We start from the raw sequence: 18437 nt of genomic DNA on the forward strand, positions 1-18437 counted from the left end.
CAGGGGTCTTGCAGGGAGCACGCCAACACATTCTCAAACATCATATTGCGCTGCGCAGCCTTCACGAGGGATGCACAGGATGTTTCAAGTTTCAATTTTATTTGCCGTTCACGGATCAAGTACAGGTACATTGGAATTATTTGTCAAGCTCCTGTTGTCAGTCCATAGCGGCCTATCTAAACCAAAAAATCTAAACCTAAAATAAAAACTATAATTAAGTCCTGAACAAATAGCATTAACATAATTAAAACGAAATGATTGTATTGTTACAGATCTCTCCTACTTCTTGTTATAATGTACATTTACATTTAAATCATTTAGCAGACGTTAAGAGCGACTCACACTAAGTACAGGGACATTCCCCCCGAGACAAGTAGGGTGAAGTCCCTTGCCCAAAACACAATGTCATTTTTCACGGGCATGCATGAAAATCATATTTTTCAATGGCTCTGGTTTGTAGATATAAAGTCAACAGAGAATATCTGCACATTGTAATGGTAATTGCAATAGTCTACCACTAGGTGGATCTATTGCCTTGAAAATTGTTTGACAAAAGAGAAACCTACCCAACATGCAGAGAAAGAAACAGACCAATTCATAAAAACACAGAGGTCGTTATACAGCATACAAATATTGTGCACATAAATCGTGACGTTTTCAAATGATACATCAATTTATTTCTGTATGATATTCGCAAAGCATTAATGATTTATAAATAGACCTCTTGATTTGGAGGGGAAATTATCTATTTTTTGCATTTGTCTGCACCAGAGATCATCATCATTATCATTTTTCTCATCATTGCATTTAATCGTCATTTAATGAGTGGTGGCTGAGAATCCCATCTTGTCTATATTTCATTTACTTTTTGACATTTTATAGTATTGGCTAGTATTATTTAGATGCTGTTGTTAATTTCCAACTTTTTATATGTTTACTGTATGCACCTTCCTGCCATAGTAAATTCCTTGTTTGTGCAAACTTACTTGGCGAATAAAGCTGTTTCTGATTCTGGTTTCTGAGCAGCACATATACAGCTGATGAAACACCTGAATGTGTAATACGATTCCACAAAGACATGTTTGGATCAGAGGAATTGTTTTATCCTAATGGTGCAGACAGGTTAGTACAGTTAGAGGAGGTGTAGACAATAAGAAAACAACTCATCCAATCTCATCATTTTGCCTTTCTTTCCAAACCAAAGGTTTGATTAAGTCATTGTGGTCGTTTTGTTCATAGTCAGGCAACTTCTGAATCAAAGCAGTTCCAGAAGAGCCTTTACTTTCTCCGAGTGAAAGGACAGAGAAGGGATGTATCGTGCTGCACGTCTGGATGGATGGGAGGATTAAATCGACAGGACATTTCCAGGGGACACACGGCAATGAAACCTTGTGATTCATGTCTGAGTCAAGCAATGGTTCAATAACGGCCCACGCCCCAAATGGAATAAGCTAATTGATTAAATCAAATGATAAATCGTTGATCCTCTCCTGGGTGCCTCACGAACTCTGTGTGACATTGAAGAGATGGAGCCCTTTTTGTCTGTGTCATCCCTCACATTCCCAAAGCATAACTGACCGAGCGAACGATTCACTTATGATTCATAACAGTACATAACTGTAGTCTGATCAAGCACATAATGACTCACTCACTCGTAACTCACTGAACCAGGTTGTATTAACACACACGATTTTATAAATTGTTCCAAAAGGTCAGTGGGTTTTCTTTCAACACATGTTCTTGTTCAATTTGAGGTGCAGATGTGCTAGTAATCGAGAGTCTATCCCCCCCCCTCCCCATTCCTTCAGTCATTGTCAGTTCGAGGGGATGCAGTGTTCTCCATCATCAGCACAGTGGTGAGAGATTGACCTCTCCTTTGGCTCAGATTCAGAGAGGAGGGATGGCAAAAAGCTTGTCAGCAACATTTCCTGGAGCCAGTGTCTGTGTGTGTCTGCGTATGGGTCGGTGTGGTGTGTGTGCCTGTGTGCGAGTACACGGATAAGTGTGTGTGTGCGCGTGTGTGTGTCAAAGTGTGTCTCTGTGCACACAGTTTGACTTTGAATGTGTGTAGAAATCGGTGGACATGCCCACACACACCCACACACACACAGATACACACGTGTGTATGCGTGCATCGTGTCTGCATTCATCACATCCCAACAACTCCAGTTTAAAAGGAGCCATGAAAGGAAGCACCTGCTGCAGATGGCCCACAGAGTTTGGAAGGAAATTAGGAGGCGAGTGGGGAGAAATGAAACGTAAAGACAAAGCGAACATTGGAGCAGTAGGATACTTACTGGTGGTGCGCATACAGGCCTCCCCGGCTGGCCAGACATACTTCAATGATGAGGCATTGAAACGCTGCAGGCATCGTCTCCAGTCTGTTTGCTCCTTGCTCTGGGACTCACCGGGAAGAGGTGCATGAAAAGGGGAAAGGGGCCATTGTACCGGCACACAAACATGTGACTCACTCACCTAGTCGGATGAACATGCACGGTTGTGCTCACACATACTCACTTGACACACGAAAAGGCAGGTACTCTGCTTCAGTTCTGTTTTACCAGCAAAGGGCACTCTTATCGGCACACAAACAGATGACACACTCACCTCGTCGGATAAACACATTTAGCAGACGTTCTTATCCTAGAGCGACTTACAGTAAATACAAAGTACAGGGACATTCCCCCACCCCCGAAGCAAGCAGGGGTGAAGGACACAACGTCATTGGGAACGGACAAGAATTGAACCGGCAACCTTCTGATTAATATCCCGATTCCCCAACCGCTCAGCCATCTGACCCCCAAGTGCACAAAGGCCCACTCACGCTTGTGTGCTCACACACACTCATGCCACACACACAAAAAACAGGTACTCTGCTTAAGTTATGTTTTACCAGCATGCATTAACTGAAACATCATATACAGACGGTTCGCAAGTCCCAACAGGCAGCTGGCTGCTTCCGTTGAGTGACAGACAGGATGTTGGGAGCACTTTCATCACTCGAGCTTTGATTTCTGTGGCTCTCTGTCTCCTTCTCTTGTTTTTTTTGTGTGTGCTTGTTCTCTTGAAATGGTTCTATTATGACGCATACCACTCCTCACAGACAAGAAGAATGAATAGCAGGTCGAAAGGTCTCGACAACCATCTATCTTCACTCCATCCTTTTGGGTTATTTTTGATCAAAAGAACGATTTTCTCTTTCAACATTGCATTTCCACCTCGGGGACAAGATGATAGACACCCATTAAAAACCGGTGTGCAACAGAAAAGACAAAACCAAAACAGTTCAGTGGTATCAACTGTTACGTGTTTTGATCATCATTCTGATCAAATTCTCTTTAGTCACCCTAGCAACCTGCCCATTGTCCTCGTGAAGCAAATTCAATATTTTATTTTACATCTACAAGCATGTGTTTGGTAGCCAAATACTACTACCTCTGGACACTGGTTAAATTCACCCTCCTGACAAAGCTAATCAAAGCAACCTTTATGATTCCATAAATAAAGTATATGTTTTTTTGGTGGCCTTCTATCAAACTTAAGCTAACACGACTCAAATTCATGTTCAATAAGCATTGGTGTAGATCCAGTTGGATATTCTCGCTGCCACTGGCCTCTATTACCAAGAGAGGAAGCATCAGAGACTCTGGGATTGGATTGGCGTGATTCAATATGAGTCAGATGTGAAAGTATGTATATGAACATCTGTTTCCTGATGTTGTGGGAGGCTTTCGTCCCCTACCTGGCCATCGCACACTAACTTACACAATCTGGCCTCTACTCTCACCAAGGGTCTCACACCTATCATCAAATAGCAAATGTGCTGCAAACTACCAACTACAACAATAAAACATCATGGATATATGGAGGAGTGTTTGTAAAATAGGCAGGAATTTATGTGGGGCCTGTTGGAATGAAACCAATGTTTCGTTTCAAACATGCAATAAGTACAAGTACTGGTACATTGAAAATTATTGGTCTTGCTCCTCTCTACAGTAAAAAAAAAAAAAAAAAAGTAGTCAATCCTACAGTAATTGTATCAATAAAAGTGTTAATGTTGCTCAGTTAACTTTGGAGAACTTTTCTTTCTTCGGTCTGGTGTTGTTCGGGTATTTCATTGTTTGGTTTTCTTTTATGTAGTTTTGTGGTATTTTATTGAAAATTCAATCAATTTAGTAATAACAACTCTGGAGAACTAACTTCCTTGGAGAAGGGTCTAGACAGAATATTAAACTTGCTGGTTAATGATAGCAAAAAAGTCTGACTCACTCAATGGAACTAAGTCAACAGCAATCAGTCAGATGAATCAGCAGAACGCACTGACACAGTGACAATAGCGCCTCAGCAATTAGCTAATGCAGCTGGGTGGCCATTTTGGAATGAGGGGGCCTGTGATTGAGGAGGATCTGTAGAATGATGTTCTCTGTTGCAGTGCTTAGCTTTAGCCATCACTCAATTCCATTTCAATAGAAGTTCTGGCAGGTCCACAAGCACATACCATACAGTACACACACACACACACACACACATATATATATATATATATATATATATATATATATATATATATATATATATATATACATGTACACATACATACATACATACCTATATTGATTCTCTATAGGTTCCTTCCAGGGCCAAGATACATTGATCAAATGCTAATGCTAATACACAAGTCAGATGGAAGAGGTTTTTAGAGAACCAGAGGTAGGCCTGTGCTTATGGAAATGAGAGCTCATTTCGATCTAATTTACATCAAAGGCTGATTGACAGAATAGAGAGGATGAGAAGAGGCGAAAGCAAAGGTTTCAGAAACACCATCATCAGTCGCTTTTGCTTCCTCTCAGACAATGCGAACTCATCAGTCTGCATTGTCTGTGCAACTTGAGAGGCAAATCAATCTAGTTTTTTCTTTGCTGAGAAAACCTTAAATTCTTTCTATCACAGTATGTACTCCTTGTAACGAAATTAGTCTGATGTATAGTAGACAGGTTTTAATTTCCATTTTGTCTACTCTGGTGGCTTGGGAGACTTGGACGGCCCCGATCGTGCTCATTTCCTAATGGACTCGCTACGACGTCTGCCAAAGAGCGGCATCCATAAAATAAGATGGACGGTAATACTGGCCATCCTGCGGAGACAGCCTTAGCTATGACACAGACGTCTCGCATGCCTCCAAGACTTAATGTAATGTCCCTCACTATTAGTCCGAGTTATGTTGCTGTTACTGTTATAGGAAATACATACACTGAGAAGGCTATATGACAGCCATTCCGGAGACTAAGGTCATTTGCCTCTCCTACTGTACATTTTCAGTTTTCACAGTCCTACTTAAACATGTATGAGCCACCACAGAAGTACTCAGTGATAGCAGATAGCGCTGCTTGTTCAGCGGATGCTAATTAAACAACCCAACTAAGGGGAACACTATCCATCCCTCTTTCAAGAGAGGGACAGAAATACCTGATTGGCCTGATCTGGTTTTCTTCAGGGTCAGTTTCCTATCTGTGCTAGCAACTGTATCTGGCAGTCATTTACGTAAATGTAGATGAGGTACTCTGTGCTGTCAGAGAGAGCCCTGAACACTACACTGGAGCTTTGTCCTACAGGTTCTCCAGATTGTCATTATAGAGATAGAGACTGTAATGAAACGTAATGTTTAGCCATGTCTAAATCTTTGTCATTTCAGTGAATTAGATTCCTTGATGAGTACTGCCACACAGAGTGTAAAACGCCTGTGGTCAGACAGTGATAGGACCAATACTGCACCTTTGTCTGTTTCTGTGTGTGTGTATGTGTGTGTGTGTGTGTGTGTGAGAACAAAGATAGACGGAGAGAGAGAGAGTGAGAGAAAGAGGTAGAGTGTGTCTGTACATCTAAATGACACACTCCACTACCAAGCCACAGTTCCTGTCATCCACCACAATGCATCCAGATGGGGTCTGTTTGCCTGTTTGTTGACAGTGTTAACAGACTACAGGAAACATTGCACCTCTACTCAAACAGTAGATAAGAGTGTCTGCTAGCTCTCACTGTCTCTCTCTCTCTCTCTCTTTCTCTCTCTCTCTCTCTCTCTCTCTCTCTCTCTCTCTCTCTCTCCCTCTTCGCCTGTAATATAACGTTCAATCTCTTCCACCCTACTGGAGAAGAAAAGAAAAGTGTGTGTGTGTAAGAGAAAGAGAGAGCATTCCAGCGAAACAGGGAGGATAAAACCAGGTGTGAGAATCACTCTCCTGTATAGACTTGAGATCACAAAGCAAGACAACACCTGGCAGTCGACAACCTGCCCAGCTACATTTAGTCATTTTAGCAAACGCTCTCATCCAGAGCAACTTACAATAAGTACAGGGGACATTCCCCCACGAGGCAGGTAGGGTGAAGGACACAAGGAAACAACGTCATTTGGCATGGCAGAGAATCGATCCGGCAACCTTCTGATTACTAGCCCAACTCCCTCACCGCTCAGCCATCTGACTCCCAGCTAAACACTGGCTGTTTGCTGCACATCCACTGTTTGCCTTGGGAGAGGAGACTCGGATGGGATTGAATGTCATTGGCAAATGCCAGAGCACTGTTTTCTCCTGAACCGGCCACTCACACATATCTTACTGTAACTTTGTGACTGAGCCCACAAAGCTATGGAACAATTTGACAAGATGCCAACCACATGCAATTTTGTGCTGTGTGCTGATATGGATTTTAAAGTCTTTGTAGTTTGTTAGGGGGTTCTACAACAGTTATGTATATTACCATATTCAAATTGAGTTTTATCGTGCACAAAAGAGAATGAGAGTGGTTTTATGATACACTCATAAGCAACCAAAACAACATTATTTTAATCATTTTTAATATTTTCTCCTTGAAACAAGAACACTCATTATCATTATACTCTAGATGAGCACAGTGACTTAAGGAGAGCTTCCATGCTGTGTCTTCAGTCAGGATAGTTGCACGGAGAGACAGTGAAAGCAGTAAGGAGTCAGATGGCTGAGCAGTTAGGGTACCCGGCTGGTAATCAGAAGGTTGCCGGTTCGATTCCCAACCATGTCAAAAAATGACGTTGTGTACTTGGGCAAGGCACTTCACTTTACTTGCCTCGGGGGGGGGGAATGTCCCTGTACTTAATGTAAGTTGCTCTGGATAAGAGCGTCTGCTAAATGACTAAATGTAAAACAAGCCATGTCTTGACAGTAAAAACAAGCCATGTCTATAGGCTTTGCTATGCTGGTGAGGATACTGGACACTGTATCTGTGGACGCAGGCAGATGCCAAGGAGGCCAGCCTCCCTATTATGTTCCCAAGCTGATACCTGATAATGGGGATAAGCTTGTCCTCTGGAAAACAAAAGAGCTACAGCAGACTCTTTTGATAACGTTGGAATGTGTGTGTGTGTGCATGGGTTAGTGTGCGTGTGTGTGCGTGTGTTTGCATGGGTTAGTGTGTATGTGTATGTGTGTGTGTGTCTGTGTACAGGAATGGGGTTACTTGCGCTAATGGTGGCTTGTGAATCTTTTGTGAGTAGTTTAACACACACACACACGCAGAATACTAAAAGACTGGGACAAGGGGAAATTCCTATTCACAACCTAAAGGATATTCACAGCGCAATTTTCACAACACAGAACAGATAGTGATTAATTATAGGAGGCATTGTGCATTATTTATGTAGTATGCATTGGGGGATATCACTTACATGACTCATTCACAGTAGACTACGTATGGCACAAAGAAGAATATAAGTTACGTTGATAGCTGAACTGCGACAATTTCATTGATTGGACAGAGGATTATGACTATGCGAATACACCCACAGTGCTGCAGTAAAGTCAATAGCCAGCCATGGGCTATAAGTTTAAGTCTACACTGCAATTTTTTCAAAGCTAAAATAATTCACCCTTCTTTTTCTTGGATCCACAATATTCATCTGAAAACTATGTTTTGTTCCCTTAAGTATATACAGTTATATATGTTATAAATATGTAATAATTTTACAGGTAGGTGTAATGCACGTAGCTTTTTGAACATAATCACTGTCTGTGAGACTGTAAACATTGGCTTATATTAAGAGGCAGAGAGGAATAGGGTTCACAAGACCAGAACACACAGTCACATGGCCAGATAATGTCCCAGTGCCCACATCATCCTGTTTTTGGTATTTACCAGTGTTGCGTACAGTTTACTGTGAAACAATCCCTCATGAAGGATTAGATAGGAGCAAGAGACCAAACCAAATCCATATAGAAATCCAACAGAAATGACGTGTGGGAACATTTTCAATACTACTTCTAAAAGTCAGCATGTTTCTTTTCTTCTTTCACTATAATGACTTCTCCTTCACTGTTATCTTGACAAATAACCAATGAAACAGTCTTCCCAGAGATGGCTGCTTGTTAAAGCTTGTTTACTTCTGGACTTCTTGTGTTGAAATATTTGAGGGATGAGAGGTGCTGTCCCAAGACAATTGATGGTGAGATGAAACATGATGTTTCATGATTTGGATGGTTCTTGGCTGGGAAAGATGCCCCATAGTCAGAAACATTGTCTTTGTAGAGAGTATTGAAGACAACTCTGCTCAGATCAAACTATTATTATTAGGCTTTCTTGCACTTCAGCTATAGTTTAGGGTTGAAGTAATATTACCTCTAATATTACCTCTAGGCCTATTAGAGGTTACCAGAAGCAGTCATAAGAATATTGGTGATTCGGCCTTTGCTAATTATGCCCCAAAACCATGGAACAAATTACCCATAAATATTAGGGAAGCAAACAAGCTATACATTTTTAAAAGACAGTTTAAAACCTACCTTTTTACCGAAGCATTTAAGTAATTTGATCTCAGAAGGGTTTTACTACTTTTATCACTTGTATTATTGTTTTTATGTAAAGCACCTTGAGCTACAATTCTTGTATGAAATGTGCTATATAAATAAAGTCTTATTTACTTACTCAGCAAACCAATATCTAAGTATGACTGAGCCGAATATTAGATCTTAAATTTGTTTTGGCAGCAATAAAGAGAGATGAACTGAATTGAGTCTTTGAGTGAGAAATAAAATAAGAGCTACTGTAACATGAACAATTTCTAGAATATAGTTTGTCAGTAGGCCTATTGCGCATCGCCAAGCCTGTCATTTTCCAGGAATAGATTGACGGGTAGTTAAAATTACAGCTTTTGAAAGAGGGGAAATGGCTGCAGTGTCTGATCCTCAATGGGAGCTGTAACAAAACACACTGAACCATTTACAGAATTTTGAGATGGAAATAAGAGGAATTATCAGATTTTAGTGGTGGGGCAAATACTATTCAAGGTATAGTTCAAGGCTGCTTATTTGGTCGTTATTAAACTCATTTGATTATTTATTTTAAGATGTTTAAGCTATTTACAAGTGATTAAACCTAAAAAGTATGTACATAGTAGTAGCTTACCTAAAAAGTATTTATAAAACTTAAACGTTTCTTGCATGCCATTTGTAAATTATAATGTCCAAATAACAAAGGTTCCATGATTCTAAGTTTATAGATGTGTTTTGTGTGCCTAATGTTTATAATCAACAAGCTTATTAAAGGGAAGTAATACATCAAGAATGCTTTTCCATCACCATTAGAAGTTACCCAAATAAAGAGATTTAATGCCACTTGCACTTGCCCTAAAACCATTGTTTCCCTTGTGGATATTGTGTCGTCTGGGGCGCAATCTCTCCAATGGGTGGCGTTTTACACCACTGTCAGCAACAGCCATCCTCAACCCGCAAACCAGGTCCCTTCACTGCCCGTATCAGCAATTCAGACTACATGCAAATCAGGAACGTCATTCTGAAAGAACCGAGTGTGAGAGAGGGGGAGAAGAGCAGCGCATTCCTTGAGAGAGAATCCTACCCTTTTCTTCTCTCTGCCGGCTTGCAGCGAGGGAGCACAGCTCGTGCAGCAGATGCATGAAATTTGGCTCAAATTGAGGGAGATTCGTGGTCTGTAGGGAAGTTGGGACAGGATTTTAGGCCATTCTAAAGAGCGGTTATTGCTTATCACGAATAGTACCTGGCGTCGTGAAGCAATTTAATCTTTTCGTAACTTTTTTGCGTTCCGTTTTGTGACCATGGGTTCACAACGGATACACTTGTACGGGTTTGCAATGCTCATAGTTGCGGTTTTCTGTCAACGATGTCATGGAAGTTGCCCGGAGAAGGAGTTGGAAAAAAGGGAAGAGGAGGCGAACGTAGTTTTGACTGGTACCGTAGAGGAAATCATGAACATGGATCCTGTGCACAATACCTACTCGTGCAAGGTAAGTCTGCCTCAACGTTACTCCAGTTTGTGTGGAATTCAGTGACTGCCCATGACTAGTCCAATACGAAAATGTTACAAAGTCGCTCAGAAACTCAATACTGTATGCGTCGTGCGATATGTAGGCTAATAGAAAAGTAGCACCTGTCAGAGGAGTAGGGTAGCCTAGCGAATTTTACGATTACTTATACAAAATCGAATGTGACAGCTGACTTTTCTTTCAAATTCTAATATTTGTGTTCCATCCCCAAAAATATTTTAGTCAGGGCATCAGGTGTGGTGCTTTGCCCCTTGCCGTCAAGTGAAAGAACTGTTCGAGCTGTGAGCAGAGTTTTAACAACATGGTTTTTATTTGAAATGTGTCCAGCATTTGGAGGTTTCGTATGAGTTAAACCATCATCAATTATACTACAGGGCTGGGCCACTCATGTACGTAATCACCCCAAACATCCGATGCTGTATTCACATGCTGTGAACCGCCATGAACTTTGACTTCCATTACAGAACTTCATACATGCATGACGATCCCAGTAAACACAAGGCCTAGTATAAATGACTAGTGTTACTGCTGTGCAGATTATAGTCCTGGCACAGCACAGCGTCCAGGGCTTTGTTTTAGGTACAGCAGGTGCTGAACTGCTCTCTTGTAGTCGTGTGAGCAGTAAAGGGATGGTCCACAACCTTGCTGTAAAATTCAACAAGCTCAGATCTTTCTTTATAAGGAAACAGCAACACACCCTACCTCAGCTAACTCACACATCCGTCTTACACAAATAGAACGATCTAGTCTCGGCCATTTATAACACGAAAAAACAAACAAACACCACACATTTTCTGTCCACAAATCTTTCCATTTTAAAACCAAGCAGTATGCAGTGCTTGTGGTATTTTGACAGCTCTGTGTCTGTCCCATGACATGAGAATCAGATGGAGCAGATTAGAGGCACACGTCTCCCATTCTGGGAAACGGAAACCACCCACCACCAAAATGGAATGAGTCCACAGAGGAGCCTAAAAAGGAAAATCTGTCCAATGAGGAGAAACCGTCTGCTCTGATGCGATTAGCCAAGGTTACTGCGGAACACATGCAGTATGTTGTCATTCCACCCTCATATTTACCCCTATGTAATAACCCATACTGCCAAACCATAATACCATGTCATTACATAAGTATTCCTATGCAATGACAATGCTATTACCACAGGTGTTACCACAGTACCTAAGTACACTTAGGGTAAAGTGTCACCAAAATGACAGATTGAACATGATTAAAAAAGACGCGAGCTTGTTTGTGACCTATTTTACTGAGGAGCACCTCTCTGGAGAAGCATAAACAAAAAATATCTTGACCCTGTTGTCCTGTCTCCCGTGACCTTTGTACAGGTGAGAGTTTGGCGGTACCTGAAGGGTAAAACCACGGTCAACGGAGAGATTCTCCTCGACGGCGGAAACAAGGTGATGATCGGTGGCTTCGGGGACCCGGGCATCTGTGACAACCAGGTTGCCACGGGTGACACGCGCATTTTCTTTGTGAACCTCGCCCCGGAGTACACGTGGCCCGCACACAAGAACGAGCTGATGCTGAACTCCAGCCTCATGAGAATCACGCTGCGCAACCTGGAGGACGTGGAACACTGCGTGGACGGTAAGACGCCTTTATTTGTATAGTGCGTTCGTGAACAGTATGTATCCGACACTGCTGCCTCGGTCTCAACTGGCAGTAAGAGGTGGGGGGCTGTGTTCTTTTGAGCCATTCGCATGTCCAATAATGTTGGGTGGTTGTGTTTCATAGATATGGTATATGACACACGTCGGTGTTGTGCAAAAACGGTGTTAAACTCCCGGCGGTAGTTCATCACTTTGAGAGACCCTGGAATTCTTTTAAGATGAGTGGTTTGTGATTTACATAGCTCTAGGCTATCTAAATCCATGTTTTAACTTCACTCCAATACATTGGGACACCTGAGTCATTTTAGGAGCTTGGTTGTCATGGTGATGCCTTGGCTTTTCCCAGGCTGACTTGAAATTGTGGTGGGTGTGTCTTCTTTGAGAAACACCTTGAAGGACAGCGAGTAACTTTCCTGAGGTTTGACTCCTGATCTTCGGCCCTGTCAGTGGGGCGTCTCAAAGTCAGAGAGAAGCTATTCAAGTGACTGTCAACTCTTTCTCCTGTTGGGAGTTTTTCCTTGTCTTCCTTGAGGGTTTAGGTTGGTTGAGGGGCAGTTCGATGGGCGTCTGTGAAGCCCTCTGTGACATGCTTGCGTGTAAAAAGGGCTATACAAATACATTAGATTTTATTTGACAAACATGTTCCCGCTGTGTTAGCCACCACAATTTAGGTTTTGTGGAAAACCGACTAATGTAAGTTTCTTATTTGATGTAGACTACACTGAGGAAGAAAAGGGGTAACAGGCAGAAGCAGGACTCAGAGAACGAATGAACTGATCAGGCTTGTCTGCGCTTCAGAACAGGCCTTAAAAAATAGTTTTTAAGGAGCTTCCTGAGTGTAAGAGGCGAAACAGAAGGAAACAGAAGACATGAAACACATTTCAGTCAGCTGCAGCCTGAGATACAGACCACTTTTTGGGGGAAGTCAGTTCAAACTTTTTGCTTTCTTGTTAGTGCTTTTCGCCAAGAAGTCATTAGTCAGGCACGATGAGAAGGTTTGTATAGCCGTGACTAATAAGGCCTAATATCTGCCATGACTGTGCCTGTGTTTGCCCTCAACGCATGCAAGCGAGGCTTGTTACTCCTCGGCTTCTGCGGGTGCTTGACAATGCTGGCAGTCGTTCAAAGTCCACCACTCATGCAGGCCTCCCAGACCTGGGGGGAAGAAAGTTTCAGGGCTTCTAGAAGTCGCTAGGGGCCAATCGAAGCCCCTCCCAGACCTGGAGGGAGAAGGTTTCAGGGCTTCTAGAAGTCGCTAGGGGCCAATCGGAGCTCATCGTGCTCTTCTTCACTGGTGTCACCAGTGGTGTTTGGTAAAATCTGGCACACACATAAAAACTCCTTATATTTCCTGTCCAGACACGAAAATCGGTACTGCTAACCTTTCTAATGGTGAGTGGCCAACCAACCAACCATTAATTTTCTTTTCTTTTCCTTGTTGTGCGAAGGGAAGGTTGTTGGCTCTAGCGATCATTGTCGAGAATGTGTTTTTTTTTTGGCTTGAGTGCTTTGAGTTTCGAGAGGGTCTTGGCACAAAAGATTTAGCTGAGCATCCTATTTCACATAACCTAATGTGCTAAGGGCTAAGTTCTTAAATACTGAAAATTAAGATTCAATTGAATGGTGAATAGAACTAATTATTATTTTTTGTCATACATAAGATCAATACCATTTTGGGGGTTTGTAAGACGTTTTTGCACAGTGCAGTACTCTACGCTACTTGCATGCTAATAGGCCTATGCATTTTTCATGCTTAGGTCTAATCCTTTACTGTATGGCATGGCCTGTAACAAAAAACAGACAGCTTGAAAACCTCATTCAGAACATTGGCTAAAACTTGTGATGCTTCTTGTGAACTGCCAGTCTGATAGAATCATTTGTTTTTTTTCTGTGGATCAAATTGACCAAGATGATTAGATTGCATTCCTCAGTCCCATGAAGAAGGAGCTCAGAGGCTCGCTATAGCGCAAAATTTTAATTAAGAAAGTCAAGTTGGATCTCATCTTGTGTGCAACCAACCACCATGCGCTCAGGAGACTATGGATGTTAGTACGGCCCGACAAGACTCTACCTGCCGCTTTCTCATTGTACCCTTCTCCCCTTTCTCCTCATTCTCCACATTTTCAATAGTCAGGAGAGACAGAGGAATGCTTGGCAGAGCAGGGCGGGGAGGCACGTCGTCAAGATGTGGAAGGAAGGAGAAAAAAAGGGCTTTGTGTAACTTTCTCTGGTAATGATGAGTTTTGAAGATGAGTTTGTGGAGGGGAAAAAAAGGTGATTGATGTGGAAAGGTAGAGGGAGAAGAGAGAGAGAGAGAGAGAGAGAGAGGGGGGGGGGGGTATTTGAACCAAGAACAAATTCCTTGTACAGGTGTGGACTTGGAATTTTGGGGGATGTTTTGTTTGTCGTTTACCACTCTGAAAGAGCGACTAAAGCTCTGTGGAGATGGACGCCTCTCTGCATCATGTCTCCTCCCTCACCCCTCCACTCTGCCAGGCCAGCCTCGCTCGGATGACGCCTTCGTCTTGCCGAGGCTGCTCTCACTGGGATTTCAGTAAACACACACGCCGGCGGCACTCTTTAAAACACCCAAGTAGTATTTCTCTCCCTGCACGGACAAGCCAACCGACGTCCTCCAGGTTTGAATGTGCTATCTGTGTTTACTGGGCCTCTCTGAGGCGTTCCCGAGACTGAATGATGAGAAACGGAAAAGGCAGAAGGGAACTCTCAGACTGAGATGCGCGCCCCCCCCCCCCCCCCATTGTTGAGTTACACCTTGCAGGAGCCGATAAGAGACAAGCCGCAGTGCTGAATCTTCCCATCCTTTGTGTGCTCCGCGAGCAACTGTTCAAAGAAATGTTACCACATTCAATTGTGCCACGCGCTGAGTTGTCAGATAATGTGACAAAATCAACCGGAGCCATTTGCGATGCTTCACGACACAATGAAGCCACAGTCTCAAACAAATGAAGTAAGGGATTCAGGACTTAAAAATGAATGCCTGGGGCTTTATTTTGTGTAAGCGAAAGGGAAAATGTTTGTTGTAATTTTTCTTTTTCCTTTGCCCGTAAAAATGAAAGAGAGAGAGTGAGTGAGAGAGAAGCACTACAGACACACACACACACAGACGTACACACACACAGAGAAAGCCACAGCAAAAGGCCTGAGAGTGAGTGAAGGAGGATGCCAACTTGATGGATAGGCGTTGAGGGTACAAGGAAACGTTATCTCTCCTGCTCCGTTTATCAGCTGTTTTTGTTTTCGACTCAACCTGATGCCGGTATAGTCATCCCCTCGAGGCTCAACAAGGCTTCTTTTTTTTTACCTCTTTGTGGATCCTCTCCTCTCCTTTTGAGTCCTCTCTTAAAGAAGTCCTTCAATGGCAGGTTTATAGCAGTGTAACACCTGTCTCCAATAAGCGAAGAGATGATCTGTCCTTCCATTGATACTAAAAGAGGCCACACAGCGTAATTGGGTGCGTGTAACCGAAGCACGACAGTTGCTCTCCGCAGTCGATCTAGGGGACCATATAGGCCGTTTATGGTGTGTGTATAGCTGCTGTATATCACTTGCGCTCTACGGTGTGTGCATAACCCCGTGAGGGCTGTCGGTGAGCAGTATGGGGTTAGCCAGCTAAGCTGGGATTGGGATGGGGGTCCTGATTTGCCGGCAGGTGGTCTTGCCTAATGATGGGCGAGCAGACAGGTCTGCGGAATGCTCCTCGGGGTGGGTGGGATGTTGAGTAAACCCCCCCCCCCCCCCCAAACCCCCCCCCCCCCCCCCAACCCCCCCCCCCCCCAAACCCCCCCCCCCCCCCCAAACCCCCCCCCCCCCCCCCCCCAGCCCCTCAGCGTTTCTCTGGTGAGTAAGCCTTGGCCACCGGAAAACCGTTCCGCGTTTTTCCCCACTGTTTGTTCAAGGAGGAGGCCTGGAATGTCTTGGAATTCCCCCCCCCCCCCACACACACGCAAGGCCCTACCTGGTTCCCTCCCACCTTCCCCCCTTCCCTCCTTCGAACCCTTCGTTATCAGTTCTCAGACGGCAATAATGGAGTGAAAAGGAAAAATTAGGGGAGGGAGATATGAAACGGAAGACTTCTCTCGTTTTTTAAATTCTCCATGCGGAAGGAGCACACGATCATGGAAGAACCTCATAGACACGCATAGGAAGTTGAATCAGAAGGCAGTCGAACCCTTGTTCAAAGGACCTGCGTGTTGCTTCCAGAGCTTCAAAAGGAAGCAGCGTTTGTTTGTTTTGAGATAGTGAGGGGTTGTTTTGTCTGAGGGGTCATTTGTCAGCCATGGTTAATCAGTGACTCGAAAGGCTCTGGAAGATGACTAAGTGATGCAAGAGCATGCTGGAATGTGGACTGCACTTCCTTTTTAGACTACTTACTTAGTCCCTCACACCAGATAAGATTATCAGGGAGGACACACCAGCCATCAAATATCACCCTCTTGTACGGGACAAGTATGCATACTACTGAGACAACGTATGTAAGTATGTATTAGCATACTTTTTGGGGGCCAAGTAGGATTTGTATTTCCAAGATTGCGGAATAAGGGGAAAGTGAAGGAATTTGACCAAGAATGAATCTGTCTCTCCCCAGATGTGTGAAAGACAATGCAGTCGTGTGTTTTTATCCTACGTACGTGTTCACAAGAAACCCTTTGTGTTCAGAGAGTCATGGGGGAGTCAAAGTCACGACACAGAGAGTTATGGGGGAGTCAAAGTCACGACACAGAGAGTCATGGGGGAGTCAAAGTCACGACACAGAGAGAGTCGTGGGGAGTCAAAGTCACGACACAGAGAGAGTCATGGAAACGGAAACCACACACCACCCACCAGCTAAATGTGGATGTCCAGCACGCACGTGTGTGTGTGTGTACGTGTAGGGGTCGTGCGTTAAGACAAACTCATGTGCAATCAGGTGATAATGAGGCTTTGATGTGAGCTAAACACAGAGACAGGCGAGGCCGGAGATGTACCTGTTTGCCAGCTAGCCCCGAGTCTCCAGAGTTATTATAGATTTTAATTAAAAATGTGGAAGTGGAGACCTTGTCTGGAATACCGATGAAGGGTTCAAAATGAAAAAGCCACGAAAGATAGAGAAGAGGGACAAAGGAGAGAGAAAGAATGAGAGAGAGAGAGAGAGAGAGAGAGAGAGAGAGAGAGAGAGAGAGAGAGAGAGAGAGAGAGAGAGAGAGAGAGAGAGAGAGAGGACCTGTTGGCACTATCTGGCTTCACTCACTGGTCTACCTGTGAGTATGTTTCTCTTGCCTGATAACAATCACCAGATGGATAGATAGCCCACAGTGATACATTATCATATTCCTGGCAGTGTGTCACTGCTTGTGTCACTAGATTCACAATGTGGGCTTCACAAACACATGGGATAATGTTTGCGGTATAAAGTATGAAAGCCATAGCGACGGTTTACAAAACAATAAGAAACCAAAACCCCCCTATTGTAATTATGTGTCGGCGCAATCTGTGTGTTAATAGTTGCACAAGCCTCTAGTTGAATGTCATGCATTTTCCACAAGACATTATCTCAAACCCTCATCTCATCACGGGCCATGACTCACGGCACAGTTACGACACATCCAAATAGATATTGTGGCCTCTGACAGATTGGCTTATAGAACGGTCTAGTCCTGAACGTAGCCTCCAGGCACAAAACGGAAATGGAGATTCTATGTACAGTACGTCACTAAAGAAGCGTCCGTAGAGGGGTAAACATATAATTTCCAACGTGACATTTACAAATGTTACCCTTGCTTGAGAATCAATCAACAGCATAACACAGCAATCAGGAGACCCTGTAACCAATAGCCCCCCCCCCCCCCACACACACACACACACACACGCACACACACAAGAATATGAACCTCTTCCAGGCAACATTGTCGTTTCTCACAAGCACAAGCTACACCTCTGAAATATTAGATACACACATAAGTAATGCCAATGAGAGCTTTATGTCTTGGGGACAGCAAGAAACAGCAAGAAGCCGACAAGCTTTGAACGAGAACAACTTATCCTCTCATGAGTTCATCTCTTAATTCCAAAAAAACATCGACATGACAGCAGAGTTCACCCCCCCCCCCAAAAAAAGTGCATTTAAAACGAACATAAAAACATTGATGTTGCTAAAAACCACAGACATGACTTATGAGAGTATAAGTCATGCTAATGACAGTATGAGTAATGCTGATTAGAGTATAAGTAATGCTGAGGTATTCTTCAGGCACCGATAGGGCACCGTCTGTGAGCCACCTGTAGCTAGAGTAAGAGGAGGCCGCTCAGTCCCCGCTTCCCCAGCGAGCTCCCGGGCCTCGGAAGCACAGCCAAGCGGGAAAACCCCCCCTGGATCTCAGACACAATGAGAGCAGCAGCGGGAGGCTGTGGGATACGGACTTCCTCGGGTCTGGGTCTGAAACAACATACCCCACTTAGACTCAAAGTGTCTCACGGGCTGGACA

The 18437-nt window shown here is 43.6% G+C and overlaps 1 protein-coding gene across 1 annotated transcript in view; it reads left to right on the forward strand.

Annotated features, from left to right (window-relative positions):
• The first annotated feature begins 9845 nt into the window (after window positions 1–9845).
• Window positions 9846–18437, forward strand: part of agrn (agrin) — a 204278-nt gene continuing 195686 nt past the window's right edge. Inside the window, exons 1-2 of the mRNA XM_084679083.1 lie at window positions 9846–10285; window positions 11668–11929. Coding sequence (XP_084535209.1) covers window positions 10097–10285; window positions 11668–11929 — 451 coding nt within the window. The 5' untranslated portion in view covers window positions 9846–10096. The remainder of the gene's footprint in view (window positions 10286–11667; window positions 11930–18437) is intronic.

This window comes from Hypomesus nipponensis, chromosome 18, assembly GCF_054491055.1.
Source record: "Hypomesus nipponensis isolate SF chromosome 18, ASM5449105v1, whole genome shotgun sequence".
In the NCBI taxonomy this organism is placed as follows: Eukaryota; Metazoa; Chordata; class Actinopteri; order Osmeriformes; family Osmeridae; genus Hypomesus; species Hypomesus nipponensis.